Below are 16,222 nucleotides of genomic sequence, written 5' to 3'. Positions count from 1 at the left end.
GCAGAACTGAGAAATTGAGAAATGGCCATGTGCCGCTGTAACCTCATGACTGCATTTTCTTTTTTTTTGTTTGTTTGTTTCACTGCGTGCGGGTGTATGGGCTAAAGGAGCCGATGTATATATTTGGACAAGGGAAGTGATGGGACTTTCACTCGAAGTGAGGGCTCTTTGGGGTGTAGGTGGATATGCGGGGTTTGTGTGCTAAAGGGGGATTTTTGGGCTTTCCTAGGGTCGGGCAAGGGGGAAAGGGACCCGGGCGGGGGCCTCCACACTGGCCGGTCTAAGCCGGCCAGTGAACGGGAGTGAGGTGGGGGGAGGGGCTGCGGCCATCGGAGCCTGGCAGAACAGAATCCGAGTGGCCTAGCCGGGGTGGAAAGTTGGGGGGGGGAAGGAACCGAGGTTGGAGGAAGGAGTTTTACAAGAGGCAGTGGGCGGGAGGAGTTGGGGAGGAGTGGGGGGGGGGGGGGGGGGGGGGGGGGGCGGTTTACAACTCTTGGGGATCATGTACGGCACTCTTTCAGAGGTTGGACGGCGTTGAGTGTGTGTGTGGGAGGGGGTGGGGTAGGGGGAGAGTGGACTCTATGGTGACCATGGGCGGTCTCGGACTCCTTTTTTCTTTTTCTCCTTTGTTTTTTGTTTCCACCGTGGGAGAGTTTGTTTTATTGGATGCATATATTGACAGGTGAGCCGTTGTTTGGGGTGGTGGGAGGATGGGATCGTTGTTATTGTTAAGGGGAAGGGCAGCACGGTGGCCTAGTGGTTAGCACAACCGCCTCACGGCGCTGAGGTCCCAGGTTCGATCCCGGCTCTGGGTCACTGTCTGTGTGGAGTTTGCACATTCTCCCCGTGTCTGCGTGGGTTTCGCCCCCACAACCCAAAAATGTGCAGAGTAGGTGGATTGGCCATGCTAAATTGCCCCTTAATTAGAAAAAATAATTGGCTAATCTAAATTTATTTTAAAAAAGTTATTGTTAAGGGGATTGATTTTGTATTTGTTACTGTTTACTGTCTGTGGGTGGGGTGTAAATTTTGAAGGAAAATATGAAAATGGAGAATAAAAACATTTATAAAAAACAAAAAAAAGTATGTTGTTGGATGTGAAGTGTTTGGAGTTTCTTGAAAAATCTAAAAAGATTCCCTCCTAAAGACGACAACACAGGCTGAGGCAAAGTTCCTCCTGATCTCCAGTACCATAAGTGAACCGATACTGATGAGCTTCATTAGGCTTTTTGACCAGAGCATGCATCAAAATTGAATCCAATCCTGTACTTGCTGACACCCAGGTTCTCATAGATTCTCCAGCATGGGCCATAAGCAACAGGAACACCACCCGAGGCACAATTTCATGGGGGAAAACAGAGTCCCGTTTTGGCCGTGTTTAGCAGGGCGTTTCCCAGTGCTTGCAGCTCCAAGAACGACCGCACTATTAAACAGGACTCTGTTTCTTTTTTGGGCCTCGGTGAGGAAGGCCCCACAAAAACTAAACTTAGACTAATTTCCTGCAATAATGAGCTCAGCTCGCCAGTGCAGGAAGATATGGCACCCTGATCTCTCGGCGCCCCCACCGCGGCCTTCGGAACTCCCCCAATGCCCCAACTTATTAATTAAGGGGTTCTCAAGCCTCCTCACACCCCACCTCATAATGCCAGGGCACTCCTGGGCCCGATCCCCAGCACAGCAAACCTGGAACACGGGCATCGTGGCACTGCCAGCCTGGAAGTGCCCATGCGAGCCTGGCAGTGCCAGCCGGGCACCCTGGCAGTTCCAAAATGCCTAGATGGCATCAGGAGTGTCAGAGTACCACCCTGCCCAGAGCCCAACTACGCAGGGGTCTCCGATTGGCTGGGAGACCCCTCCCCTTTAAAAATGGTGAATCACCCTGGGCTTTTGAGAAAAAGGGGAGTGATTCACGCCCATTTTCTCATGGGCGTGGGGACATAGCCCCATTATTGGAGAATCCCGCCCCAGGAGTCTATTTCAGTGCAGCAAATTGCAATGATCTGGAATGTACTGCCTGAAAGATGCAGATTCAATAATAACTAACAAATTAAATTTGGTATAATACTTTAAGTGGAAACATTGAATAATAATAATATTTATTAGTGTCACAAGATGGGCGCATGGTAGCACAGTGGTTAGCACTGTTGCTTCACAGCGCCAGGGTCCTGAGTTCGATTCCCACTTGGACCACTGTCTGTGCAGAGTCTGCCCGTTCTCCCTGTGTCTGTGTGGGTTTCTTCCGGGTGCTCCGGTTTCCTCCCACAAATACTGAAAGACGTGCTGTTAGGTAAATTGGACATTCTGAATTCTCCCTTTGTGTACCTGAACAGGTGCAGGAATGTGGCGACTAGGGGATTTTCACAGTAACTTAATTGCTGTGTTAATGTAAGCCTACTTTTGACAATAATAAAGATTATAAAAAGTAGGCTTCGAAAAAAAGTAGGCTGCAATGAAGTTACTGTGAACTACTGGGAAATGGGGCTAACTAGATAGCTCTTTCTAAGAGGCATGATGGGCCGAGTGGCTTCCTTCTGTGCTGCATCATTCTATGATTAACATTTGTGAAATGCAACACATCGCGCACACACGTACAATCATTTCTGTACGCCCCGAGAAAAGGTGATTAGTTTTATCAGCAATTATGTTGAAATATAAAATGTAACACTCCCTGAGTGGGTCTCCAAAGAAATCAAAATTAAGTACCAATTAGGATTGTAACTTTGTTGGAATTGCTATGGAACTTTAATTTCCAGTTGATCTAGCACTGCTGCCTCACGGCGCCGAGGTCCCAGGTTCGATCCCGGCTCTGGGTCATTGTCCGTGTGGAGTTTGCACATTCTCCCTGTGTTTGCGTGGGTCTCACCCCCACAACCCAAAGATGTGCAGGGTAGGTGGATTCGCCACGCTAAATTGCCCCTTAATTGGAAAAAATTAATTGCGTACTCAAAGTTTATTTTTTTTTAAATTCCAGTTGATTTTTCCAAAATTATCTTGTGCAACAGTACATGGGAATATAAGCATACATCTTTGTTTCAACCAGATAGTTCTTAATCCCACCCAATAATGCTGATCATAATAATAATCGCTTATTGTCACAAGTAGGCTTCAATGAAGTTACTGTGAAAAGCCCCTCGTCACCATATTCCAGCGCCTGTTCGGGGAGGTTGGTACGGAAATTGAACCCGCGCTCCTGGCATTGTTCTGCATTACAAGCCAGCTGTTTAGCCCACTGTGCTAAACCTACTGTATATAAAATGTCGCTGCTTCTTAATGCAGGTCTCTGTCACAAAATAAATCTGGTGATAGCAAACTATTCAATGTTATCCCAATCTATGGAATTAGAAAAAAAAGACCGATTCTATGTCTTATGATCTTATGATTTACAAAGAGTAAAAATGAAGAGCATGACAGAAAACTAGAGTCATCAGCAAGTAATCTTTCAATCTTATCAAAATAAATAAAATATCTGTGTAAAGGAATAGCATTACATTTGAAAAGATATTTTGATGAAACAACACAAGGTAACTTTTAAAAAGTTAGTCAAGAGTGGAAGAAGGCATAATTCTGAGGAAATCAAGCTCACATTAAGATAACAAAATGACAAGCCCAATGAGAAAAAGTTTATATTGGTTTCTGTAACCGTATTATAATTTTTAAAATTTCACATTCACACTGCATTAATAGCATTTTTGTATGTTAATTTTACTCTTTTTATCATTTAATGGCTATAATTTAGGGTTATAAATCTCAATTCTGTGCTAACTACATTAACTACATTGCCTTATTACAATAAATCCCTGTGTACATGAATAGACTGCAGAGAAAACAAGCATGATGAAACAGATGAGTCTAATGTCACAAGACATCCACTGACTTTCTTCCAGATTATGCAGTACCCAAAGAAAGAATGTGCCCTGCAAATTAAACCTTTAACTGCCTTCAGCAATCACTTGACAAATTGGGCTAAGAAATATTGCCATGTCTAGTAGATTGGAAGAGTGATGTTTCGGTCGCACTACTGTGTGAAGGGCCCAACCCACTCCAACTCATCTTCCAGGGCACAGCTGTTGGTCTGTACACAAGAAAACCAGGGCTGAGGTAAACCTGGAGTCATCCTTGACTTCCATAATTCATTTTTTCCTTCTACTCCTCTTTCTAAACAAATTTATCTTCCTCCATCACATCAATGTGCAAGAAAAACTCCTGCAAGAATATAAACTACATCTTACATATGGTTAGAAAAATAAAATCAATAAAACTGGAAAATGTGTTTTGACTGCCCTCCATCCCCTTACATAATCCATTCACATTGGATGCCCTCACACAGTTATGAATTGTGACAGGTTCCCCAGGGCGTGCACCTGGCAAACACAACCCACCAAAGGAGTTAATGTGAGCGCATCGCTCAGGGGGAGAGGGCCATGCCCCCGACACTTTTAAAAACTAAGTTGCTGGTGGGGCGGACTCCCACCAGCATGACACCGTGGGACCCACCCCCCTCAACTTTTATTTACTATGTGCCCAACATCATGGCATAGAAAGACACTGTTGGGGCCGATGGCTTTAATGCCGTTTTTCCTGCTTGCTGTGCCACTCTGCCAAAAAATAGGAAAATTCCACCCCACGACTCTAACTCATAGAGATTTCAAACAGTTCTGACTTACTTAGCTGAATATTTTACCCAGGAAATATTAAGATAGAAAATCCCTATAAGGTAGGGATATAAAAACCAGATAAAGTAGTAAAAGTCAATATAAATAGAGCACACTGGAGAGGATTAAAGGCAGCTACTGTATTTCACCAAGTTTTGTATCTTTCCTTACATTCCGATGCAAGCTTGAATATTTCTCTGAAATAAGAGGTTGTACTAGCAATGAATATTTGTGCATTTCAAAGGGTATGTTCCTTTGACTGGCATCAATCTTCTTAATAAACTATCAGCCCAAAGATCATAAAGAAACAATGGAGATGGCTCCCCAGATAGCTCAATGAGTTTTACTTAGCGCATAGCGGCAGCATGTATGTCAGGAAGACCCCAAAGTCTCTACAATTAGCAAAAAATACCCTGAACATGGAACAGGAAAGAAAAAATATCCAGGCTTCCCATTCTTTATTGTTATCCAACAGTGGGGAGAAAACAGCCAGGGTTCCCATTCCTGACCACCATCCATCAACTCCTGACCCCTGCTGAAAATGCGCATGTGTGGACATTGAAGGAGTGAAGGATCAGCTGTGTTTCCCTCTCACGATGAATATCCTGCTGATAGTGAGTGTCAAAGCTCACATGTAAATAAAACCACTTGGGCACTTGTAGAACTACACCTTGTGAAAGAGAGCAAAGCAAGGGGAAAGTATCCAAATAAATTGGCAGGGGCAAGAAGAATTGAGTTTTTGGGGCTCAACACATACAATGTACCATTGTTGTGTATATTCAAGAGAATTAATCAGAAAATTATTTAGAATACTGGAAGGTTATAATACAAACATCAATATGTGAAGCAATCATAGCAATTCGATTTCAGTGAATGTAAAGCAGTGTTAATAATGAATTATGTCACAGTAATTGTCTTGCGTATACAAAGATAAATTGCTTACAGTTGTGAGATGGTTATTTTTGTTTCTGGCAACACATGGGCTTCTTGCTGGATCTTTGAAGCGAAGTGATGACCTATTCACTGTCAGCAAAAAAATAGAATTTCAACAATAACTTTTATATAGCGCCTTTACCAAAATAGAACATCCTGAAACATTTCACAAGAATGTTATCAAACAAAATCTGATGCTCAACCACATATGGAGGTATCAGGGGAGATGACCAAATGCTTGGTTAAAGAGGTAGGTTTTAAGGAACATCTTAGAGTAGGGAAAAAGGGATGTAGAAAGGAATTTCAAGCCTTAGGAGCTAGGTAACTGAAGGCATTGCCACGAAAGAGGATGCTCAAGAGGTTTAAATTGGAGGAGTGCAGCAATCTCAAAGGGCTGGAAGAAGTTACAGAGGAAGGTTGATAATTTTTTTAATGTAAATTTAGAGTACCCAATTATTCTTTTCCAATTACGGGGCAATTTAGCGTGGCCAATCCACCAAACCTGCACATCTTTTGGTTGTGGGGTGAGACCCACAAAGACACGGGGAGAATGTGCAACTCCACACAGACAGTGACCCAGGGCCAGGATCGAATCTGGGTCCTCGGTGCCGTGAGGCAGCAGTGCTAAACACTACGCCATCGTGCCGCCCCAGTTCTAGATTTATCTAAGAGGAAGTCAAGCCTGGGACAGCAGTAGGGGAGTAGGAAGTCTGAATCAATTGAGAAGGGCAGAATAGACAAGAGGGGAGAAATAGAAGGCAAGATGAGAGCTGAGAGGGATCTAACTAGGATAAAGAGAAAATATGTAAATTGGAATGGAAAAAAGTGGAAATAGATGCGCTCAGGCCAGGGTGGCAGCTAAAATGAGCACATGAGGGGACACAGAGAAAACTAATGTTACATAGGGCTTGTATGTAACAATTATCTGAATACTTACAGTTTTAAACAGGGAATAGAGAGGAGAAAATATGAGGGAGGGGCCCCCAAGTTAAAGGCAGGGATTTCCTGGTGGAATAATGGGTAACGTAGGTAGGATAGTGTTGGCAAGGAACATTGATGAACTATTGTTCAAGTTTGAAGACAGAAATAGTGAGTGAGTGAAATCCAGAAACTATTGATGGACAGGGTGTCTCAATGCTGATCTCATTGAAGCCCTCTATATCTATGCACCTACCCACATAACCTTCAGCAGTGACACTGGTTGGTATTTTCTGGGATCTCATGCATCCATGCATAGGGGATAGTGTGGCATTGTGGTAATGTCACTAGCCTGGTAACCCAGAGGCCCAGGCATGGCACCCGATAGAATTTCAATTTAGTCAATAAATCTGGACATAAAGCTAGTCTTCAAGACGGCAACAACTATCAACAATTGTTGGCAAAACCCATCTGGTACTAATGTCCTTTAGGGAAGGAAATCTGCCATCCTTACCAGGTCTGGCCTACATGGGATCCTTAACTGCCCTCTGAAATGGTCTAGCCATTCACCAGTTCAAGGGCAATTAATAATAATAATAATCTTCGTCAGTGTCACAAGTAGGCTTACATTAACACTGCAATGAAGTTACTGTGAAAATCTCCTTGTCACCACACTCCGGCGCCTGTTCGGGTACACTGAGGAAGAATTCAGAATACCTAACAAGCACATCTTTCGGTATTTGTGGGAGGAAACTGGAGCACCCGGAAGAAATCCACGCTGACATGGGATGGGCAAAACATTCTGGCCTTGGCAGCAATACCACATCCCATGAAAGAATAGGGAAAAAATCCTGTATAGTTTTTAGGCTGATCACAAAGCTCTCAGCCCCAGATATTTCTAGAGTTATTCAAGGACAAAAACCTTTGAAGTAACTCATCCCAAAAAGTAAGGCAATTAACTGGAGGGTAAGAGAAGGAAGTATGGATGGATGTGGGACTTGAATTCACATCCTTCTGACAATAAAATTGATATTCTATAAAATGTTGAGCTAAATTAATAATGTACCTATATTTTCTATACAGAATAAAAGTTTATTGAAAAAGAGTAGCCTCTCCTGGACTTGGGTATTTAAAGTGATATACATTGCTCAGGTAATACAACTAAACTTTTTAACTTTACGTCCTGGAGTTTTGTTTCAAACTGCATAGCTCGAGGAGTTTGTTTTAACAGACGCCAGAATTCTTCATAATCTTCTCGGTTTTTCAAAATTCCACTCTTAGTCAGTTGGTCCTGCATTTCTACAATCTGAGAGAGTTTTAAGAACAGGTTTTAACACAAAATAACATCAAAGTTCCAAGTATAAATCTCATACATTTTGGTGCAATACTTTTGCATGTTGAAAATATTCAAGTGTTCACTGTTGGCTTTTTAAATATATTTGAAAAACATGTACTATTTTAATTCTTGCACATGCAGCAATTGTAAATATTATTGCACTAAATCACTTGACTGATAATATAATGGCTGAAACACAGAACCAGTCACCTCGGCCTCTTCAGAGTGACTCGCCAAGTTTAATCGGGATGCAGATGAGGCAAACAGATATGCATGTCCCCAGATTCGATCATTGATGTGTGCTGAGGTATATGCAGCGCTATATTGAATGATGAATATTCCAGTCGAACCTGGTGGCATCCTCAATCCTATGTTCTCACAGGTGCACATCCCAGCAATCTGAAGTTTACTGAGATTAGTTAATCAATCACGTGCCAGAGATCGAACCTGGAGTCTCTTGGTTTTATGTGGTTTAATACCATCCATAAATTTGTTTTAAATAAATTACAATCAGGGAGCTGGATATACAGGTTCGGTATTAGAATAAAAATTAAGGACAAATATATAACCCTGATTAATATGCAGTTTGGAACTGAAACTGATGTTTAGCCTTTACTCCACTCTAAAACTGAGCTCTCCTGATATTGGTGTGACATTTACTAGTTGGTAAATGCCAATTAAGGCCTGGATCAGCCATGTATAGATCAAGGTGATTTAGGTGTTGTTCATTGTATCTCTGTATTTATAATACTGACAGTAATAAGTAACTCTTTTCTCTTCATATATCGTCAGTGGTCAGGGTTGTTTCATTTATTTAAGTGCTGTCCATTTAACTGATTCTTCATTTGCTGTGGTAGGTGGAAAGTAGCTGAGAGAGGGGGGAAACAAGATGATTCGGACATTTCGGAATTCCATAAAAAATAAAAGACACTTTTGATTTTGCCTGAAATCTGTCAGTAAGGAAATAATTTAAAGAAGAATTTAACAGAAAAATTTGTTTGGATAGTAATGGGGCTAAAACTGTCCTTTGTGACTGTGATGACATTTGAATAACAATCGTCAGAATAGATTTGAGGCTTTTGGTAAGACAGCATAAAGCAAAGGATTTAGTAATCATACCATGTAAAAATGTGACTTTGGAATGGTCTTGAGATATTTGATTTCATGACAGAGCTGGGGGAATTCTGACTGCTGACCAAATAACCGTCTTGTAGTATTCTATAAAAAAAGGACAGATTGAAGAACTTGTCAGTAGTTCTAGTAGCTGAGATACAAAGCACCGAGCAAATGACATGTAAACACTCAGCCACAGGAAGCCATTAACAACACTGGCCACCAATTAGGACCCAGCAGGTAACCTTAACCCTGCCTGCTGATGCTGCTCCACCTCTCCTTCTTTCACATAACTCACTGTTTTAACGGAGGAAACAACAGGCTCTTTCATTTATCCAGCAATTTGTACCAAAGATCCCTGCTGACAAGCCTATAAAACCGTTTGTAGTCCTTCTCTGCCTTCTTTTCATTGTGTGCCATAATAAGCAGCAATTACTGGCTGCTAAACAACTCTGCTTCTTACAAGAAAAAGGGAAATGAAGATTCGGTAATGTCCTCGGACTTCTCTGAAGTCATTTATGCAAAGCGCATGTCTCCCCCTTTTTAGAAATTAGATACATTGTTTATTTTCTCTCCAATCTTTACTTATTTATACTGATGAAGATGCATTATTGTGGTTTGATGACCAATTCATCAGGCGTAATTCTAATATTTTTAACAATGGGTTTGAAATCTTTATTTTTATCTTAACTTTTTAAATAGTTTACCTGCATTTGCATTGTGCTCATCATTTCAAATAATCATTTCTTTCCCAAATAAGGGGCAATTTACTGTGTTACTGTGGCCAATCCATCTACACTGCACATTTTTGGGTTGTGAGGGTGAGACCCACGCATACAATGGAAAAACTCCACATGACCAGTGACCCAGGGCCAGGATCGCACCCAGGTACTCGGCACCGTGAGGCAGCAGTGCTAACCACTACGCACCGTGCCGCCCCCTATTTCAAATCATCTAAAAAAAATGGATTCTGTTTGTGCTGAAGGGTTGTTGCTGTATAGGCTGATTTCCATATGCTCGGTAGTAGCACTGTAATGATTCTTCGAGAACAGTTCTCAAATCATTAAACATTGCAGGTTTACCATTTTAAAATTGTCTCTCATTTGAATTGACAACAATTTGATGATCTTTTTATGTTGTCATTAGAATCTTTTAATCAATTTGCTAAAATGGTGGCCCTTGACAAAAGATTGGTTTTTGGATACTTCTCCATGAAAGCCTGTTCTTTTTTTCATTCCGCATACTACTTCATGCATTAAACAAAGCATTCCAGCATCAAGTTTTTTACAGGTTGTCTCTTAAAAGATTTTTAAAAAACAGTCGTGCCTTTGATTCTGGAGTTGTGTATTGCACCTCAGACGTAGTCTGTGTTCTATGCGCATTTGAGCATGACAGGATGCACTATAGTGTCAAAGGAGTGCATTACAATAACTTGGGAAGAGGGGACTATCTGCTGCCCTCCAGTGATAACAAAATGGTAGTGACTAACAGAAAAAAGTTGAGCTTTTTCATGTTAACACCAGGTTAAAGAGCTAAAAGTATTTGGGCCTCTAACGCTGTTTGGTTGGACAGCTGGTTTGTGATGCAGAGGAAGACCAACAGCATGGGATCAATTCCCATGCCAGCTGAGGCTATTCATGAAGGCCCTTGAACTCGCTTGACGTGTAGTAATCCTCAGATTAAGGACACAATTTAACGGCATGTTGCACCCGGCGAGGAGAGCTGACCACTGTGCAGACATGGTGGCACAATGGCGACTTCCGGTTGCGGCTATGACCAGCTAAGTCGCACGTTTGGCTGCTCCTGTTAGGAAGGTGTTTTCGGGCCGATTGGAGGGCCCCGAACGGCGCTGGAATGGCAATTCCCGGTGGGGGAAGGTTCCCAGAGGTGAACCCCGAAAAATTTATGGTCGTCACCCGAAGTGGGGCAGGAAAAAAAGCGGTAGCAGCTCCCCGAAAAAAGCGGGGGAAGAAATCCAAAATGGCGGCCGGCGGCGCACCCGAGGACTGGAGGAAATGGGCGGAGGAGCAGCAGGCCGCTCTCCTGCGCTTCTTCACGGAGCTGAAAGTGGAGCTGCTGGAGTCGATGAACGCGACGACCACCAGGCTGATGGGGGCACAGGCGACCCAAGAGGCGTCAATTCGGGAGCTGCAGCAGGAGATGACTGTGAGGGAGGAGGAGGCCACGGTCCTCGTGGGAAAGGTGGAGGTGCACGAGGCACTCCACCTGAGATGGCAAAACCGATTGGAGGAGATGGATACCCGCATGAGGCGGAAAAACCTGAGGATCCTGGGCCTGGCAGAAGGGCTGGAGGGGTCGGACCTCCAGGGGTATGTGGCAGAAATGCTGGGCTCACTGATGGGGGCAGGGGCCGTCCCTTCGCCCCTGGAATTGGAGGAGGCCTACAGAGTAATGGCCAGGAAGCCAAGAGCAAACGAACCCCCGAGGGCGGTGCTGGTTCAGTTCCAGCGATTCAGTGACCGGGAGAGGGTGCTGAGGTGGGCCAAGAGAGAGAGGAGCAGCAAATGGGAGAACTCGACGGTGAGGATCTTTCAGGACTGGAGTGCGGAGGTGGCAAAGCGGCGGGCCCGGTTCAACCGGACGAAGGCGGTGCTGCATGCCAAGAGAATCAGATTCGGGATGCTGCAGCCAGCGCGCTTGTGGGTGACCTACAAGGACCAGCACCACTATTTCGAGTCCCCGGAGGAGGCGTGGGCCTTTGTCCAGGAAGAAAAGCTGGACTCGAACTAGAACCAGGGGATACTTGGCGGTCGTTGCCGCTCTGGTACTTTAAGCTGGACACGTGGCTTTCTTTTGGTTGGATTTTCACTTGGCCGTATTTTTGGACCTCTTTTGTTCTCTATACCAGTTTTTTTTTTTTTCTCTCTTTTTCCTGTTATTTATAATGTTATGTTGGGAGGGCGGGGTGGGGGGGGGGAGTGCCGGGGGTATGTGTTTCTTGTGGGGTTTGTGGTTGTTTTGTATTTATCGGTGTGAGATCGGGGACGGGGGTGGAACTGAAGATGGAGGGGCGGGGAGGGGCAGGGCGAAAGCACGGGCTTTCCTCTGGTTTCCCGCGCACGGGGCAGAGGAGGGAGGGGGGTGGGAGTAAGGGGCGTGGTCAGCAATGGCTCCCTTTCCCGCGCTGGAGCGGGGTCAAGGAGGGGTGGTAAGGGGGGGGGACGTCCCCCATGCCGGGAGGAGCCGGAGTGTGGCAGGGGCAGCCGGGTCAGCGTAAACCAGCTGACTTACGGAAGTACTATGGAGGGTGCATCGCGGCTAGGAAGGGTCCTAGCCTGGGGGGGGAGGGGGTGGTGGGGGGGGGGGGGGAGGGGGAGGGGGGAAGGGGGGGCCACCGGGTTGCTGCTGAAAAGGCCAGGGAGGAGAAGTTGAGGACTGGAGGGGTGGGGGGGGGGGGGGGGGGGGGGGGGGCGCCATCGCCATGGGGAGCGGGTCAGAAAGGGAGGGCTGACTCGGGGTGAGCAGGTGACAGGATATGGCTAGTCAGCAGGGGAAAGGGGCGGGCTGCCCTTCGACCCGGCTGATCACTTGGAATGTGAGGGGGCTGAATGGGCCGGTCAAGAGAACGAGAGTAATCTCGCATTTGAAGGGGCTGAAGGCGGATGTAGCAATGCTACAAGAGACCCATTTGAAGGTGGCGGACCAGGTCCGCCTGAGAAGGGGGTGGGTGGGACAGGTGTTCCACTCAGGACTGGACGTAAAGAACCGAGGGGTGGCGATCCTGGTAGGGAAGAGGGTGTCGTTCGTGGCGGCGGAGGTGGTGGCGGATAAAGAGGGTAGATATGTCATGGTGAAGGGTAGGCTGCAGGGGGAGAAAGTGGTGATGGTTAACGTGTATGCCCCGAACTGGGACGACGCTGGCTTCATGAGGCGCCTACTGGGCCTCATTCCGGACCTGGAGGCAGGGGGCCTGATCATGGGGGGGGGGGACTTCAACACAGTGCTGGACCCCGTGTTGGACAGATCGAGTTCAAGGACGAGTAGGAGGCCGGCAGCGGCAGAAGTGTTAAAGGGGTTTATGGAGCAGATGGGAGGGGTGGACCCCTGGAGGTTTGGGAGGCCGAGGGCGAGGGAGTATTCCTTTTTCTCCCATGTCCACAGAGTCTATTCTAGAATTGACTTTTTTGTATTGAGCAGGGGACTGATCCCGAAAGTACGGGAAGTGGAGTACTCGGCCATAGTGGTCTCAGACCACGCGCCACACTGGGTAGATTTGGAAATGGGGGAGGTGCGAGACCAGCGTCCGCTGTGGCGCCTGGATGTGGGGTTGCTGGCGGATGAGGAGGTGTATAAGAGGGTCCGGAAGAGCATTGAAAGATATCTGGACATTAATGACACGGGGGAGGTGCAGGTGGGGATGGTATGGGAGGCCCTGAAGGCGGTGATCCGGGGGGAGCTGATCTCCATACGGGCACATAGAGAAAGGAGGGAGAGACAGGAGAGGGAGAGGCTGGTGGGGGAGCTTCTGGACGTAGATAGGAAATATGCGGAGGCACCAGAGGAGGGGCTGCTGGGGGAACGGCGTAGTTTGCAGGCTAAGTTTGACCTGTTGACCACCAGAAAGGCGGAGACACAGTGGAGAAGGGCGCAGGGCGCGATTTATGAGTATGGGGAGAAGGCGAGTAGGATGTTGGCGCATCAGCTCCGCAAGCGGGATGCGGCTAGAGAAATTGGGGGAGTGAGGGAGAGGGGTGGGAACATAGTGCAGAAGGGGCCGGAAGTAAATGGGGGTTTCAGAGACTTCTATAAGGAGCTGTATCGGTCAGAGCCGCCGACGAGGGGAGGGGGGATGGAGGGCTTCTTGAACAAACTGAGGTTCCCCAAGGTCCAAGAGGAGCTGGTAGAGGGGCTGGGGGCGCAGATAGGGTTAGAGGAGCTAGTCAAGGGGATTGGGCATATGCAGTCGGGGAAGGCGCCGGGGCCAGACGGGTTCCTGGTGGAATTTTACAAAAAATATGCGGATCTGGTGGGCCCTGTGCTGGTGCGAGCCTTCAACGAGGCATGGGAGGGGGGGGGCTCTGCCCCCGACAATGTCGCAGGCACTGATCTCTCTGATCTTGAAGCGGGACAAGGACCCCGTGCAGTGTGGGTCATATAGGCCTATCTCGCTCCTGAATGTGGACGCCAAGCTGCTGGCAAAGATCCTGGCTACCAGGATAGAGGATTGTGTGCCAGGGGTGATACACGAGGACCAGACGGGTTTTGTGAAAGGGCGGCAGCTTAATACGAACGTGCGGAGACTGCTAAACGTCATCATGATGCCGGCAGTGGAGGGGGAGGCGGAGATAGTGGTGGCATTGGACGCGGAGAAAGCATTTGATAGGGTGGAGTGGAAGTACCTGTGGGAGACGCTGGAACGGTTTGGATTTGGGGAGGGATTTATTAAATGGGTGAAGCTGCTCTATTCGGCCCCGACGGCAAGTGTAGTGACGAATGGTAGGAGATCGGAGTATTTTGGGCTCCACCGGGGGACCAGACAGGGGTGCCCCTTGTCCCCCCTGCTCTTCGCACTGGCAATTGAACCGTTGGCGATGGCACTGAGGGGCTCAGGGGGGTGGAGAGGGCTGACAAGGGGCGGGGAGGAGCACCGGGTATCGCTATACGCGGATGACCTGCTGCTATACGTGGCAGACCCAGAAGGGGGAATGCCGGAGGTGATGGAACTGCTAGCAGAATTCGGGGACTTTTCGGGGTACAAGCTAAACTTGGGTAAGAGTGAGGTATTTGTGATACACCCAGGGGACCAGGAAGAGGGAATCGGGAGACTCCCGTTGAAGAGAGCAGGAAAGAGTTTTAGATATTTAGGGGTGCAGGTGGCAAGGAACTGGGGGACTCTCCACAAGTTGAACTTCACTAGGCTGGTGGAACAGATGGAGGAGGAATTTAAAAGGTGGGACATGGTGCCGCTGTCGCTGGCGGGCAGAGTGCAGTCCGTTAAAATGACGGTCCTCCCGAGGTTTCTGTTTTTATTCCAGTGCTTGCCCATCTTCCTCCCTAGGGCCTTCTTCAAAAAGGTGACGAGCAGCATCATGAGCTACGTGTGGGCGCACGGCACCCCAAGGGTGAGGAGGGTCTTCTTGGAGCGGAGTAGGGAGAGTGGAGGGCTGGCATTACCCAACCTTTCGGGGTATTACTGGGCGGCTAATGTATCGATGGTGCGCAAGTGGATGATGGAAGGGGAGGGGGCAGCTTGGAAACGAATGGAGAGGGCGTCCTGTGGCAACGTAAACCTGGGGGCCCTAGTAACGGCGCCATGGCCGCTCCCTCCCACGAGGTATACCACGAGCCCGGTGGTGGCGGCCACCCTCAAGATCTGGGGGCAGTGGAGGCGACACAGGGGGGAAGTGGGAGGTCTGATGGAGGCACCGTTAAGAGGGAACCATAGATTCATCCCGGGGAACATGGACGGGGGATTCCAGAGCTGGTACAGGGTGGGCATCAGGCAGCTGAAGGATCTGTTTGTAGATGGGAGGTTTGCGAGCCTGAGAGAGCTGGAGGAGAAATTCGGGCTCCCCCCGGGAAACGTGTTTCGACATCTGCAGGTGAAGGCATTTGCTAGACGCCAGGTGGAAGGGTTCCCCTTGCTCCCCAGCAGGGGGGCGAGCGATAGGGTGCTCTCGGGGGTCTGGGTCGGAGGGGGGAGGATATCGGACATATACAAAGTAATGCAGGAGGCTGAGGAGGCATCAGTAGAGGAGCTGAAAGCCAAGTGGGAGGGGGAGCTGGGAGAGCAGATAGAGGATGGGACATGGGCTGATGCCCTGGAGAGGGTTAATTCTTCCTCCTCGTGTGCGAGGCTTAGCCTCATTCAATTTAAGGTGCTACATAGAGCCCATATGACGGGGACAAGGATGAGTCGGTTCTTTGGGGGTGAGGACAGATGCGTCAGGTGTTCGGGAAGTCCAGTGAACCATGTCCATATGTTTTGGGCATGTCCGGCACTGGAGGAGTTCTGGAAGGGGGTGGCAAGGACGGTGTCGAGGGTGGTGGGATCCAGGGTCAAACCAGGATGGGGACTAGCGATTTTTGGGGTTGGGGTGGAGCCGGGGGTACAGGAGGCGAGAGAGGCCGGAGTACTGGCCTTTGCGTCCCTAGTTGCGCGAAGAAGGATACTAATACAGTGGAAGGACGCGAGGCCTCCAAGCGTGGAAACTTGGATTAATGACATGGCAAGCTTTATCCAGTTGGAAAGGGTCAAATTCGCCCTGAGAGGGTCGGTACAAGGGTTCTTCAGGCGGTGGCAGCCTTT

General features: G+C 47.7%; 1 protein-coding gene across 1 annotated transcript in view; it reads right to left on the bottom strand.

Annotated features, from left to right (window-relative positions):
* The window catches only part of si:ch211-130h14.4, a 259,467-nt gene that overhangs the window by 159,793 nt on the left and 83,452 nt on the right, over positions 1-16,222 (bottom strand). Inside the window, exons 7-9 of the mRNA XM_038808643.1 lie at positions 8,959-9,057; positions 7,671-7,809; positions 5,596-5,675 (exon numbers count right to left, since the gene is read on the bottom strand). Of these exons, the coding sequence (XP_038664571.1) occupies positions 5,596-5,675; positions 7,671-7,809; positions 8,959-9,057 (318 nt within the window). The remainder of the gene's footprint in view (positions 1-5,595; positions 5,676-7,670; positions 7,810-8,958; positions 9,058-16,222) is intronic.

The sequence above is a fragment of the Scyliorhinus canicula genome, chromosome 1 (assembly GCF_902713615.1).
Source record: "Scyliorhinus canicula chromosome 1, sScyCan1.1, whole genome shotgun sequence".
NCBI classification, from domain to species: domain Eukaryota; kingdom Metazoa; phylum Chordata; class Chondrichthyes; order Carcharhiniformes; family Scyliorhinidae; genus Scyliorhinus; species Scyliorhinus canicula.
The sequence above is the reverse complement of the archived record's forward strand: the minus strand, read 5'-3'. Positions and strand labels throughout refer to the sequence as shown.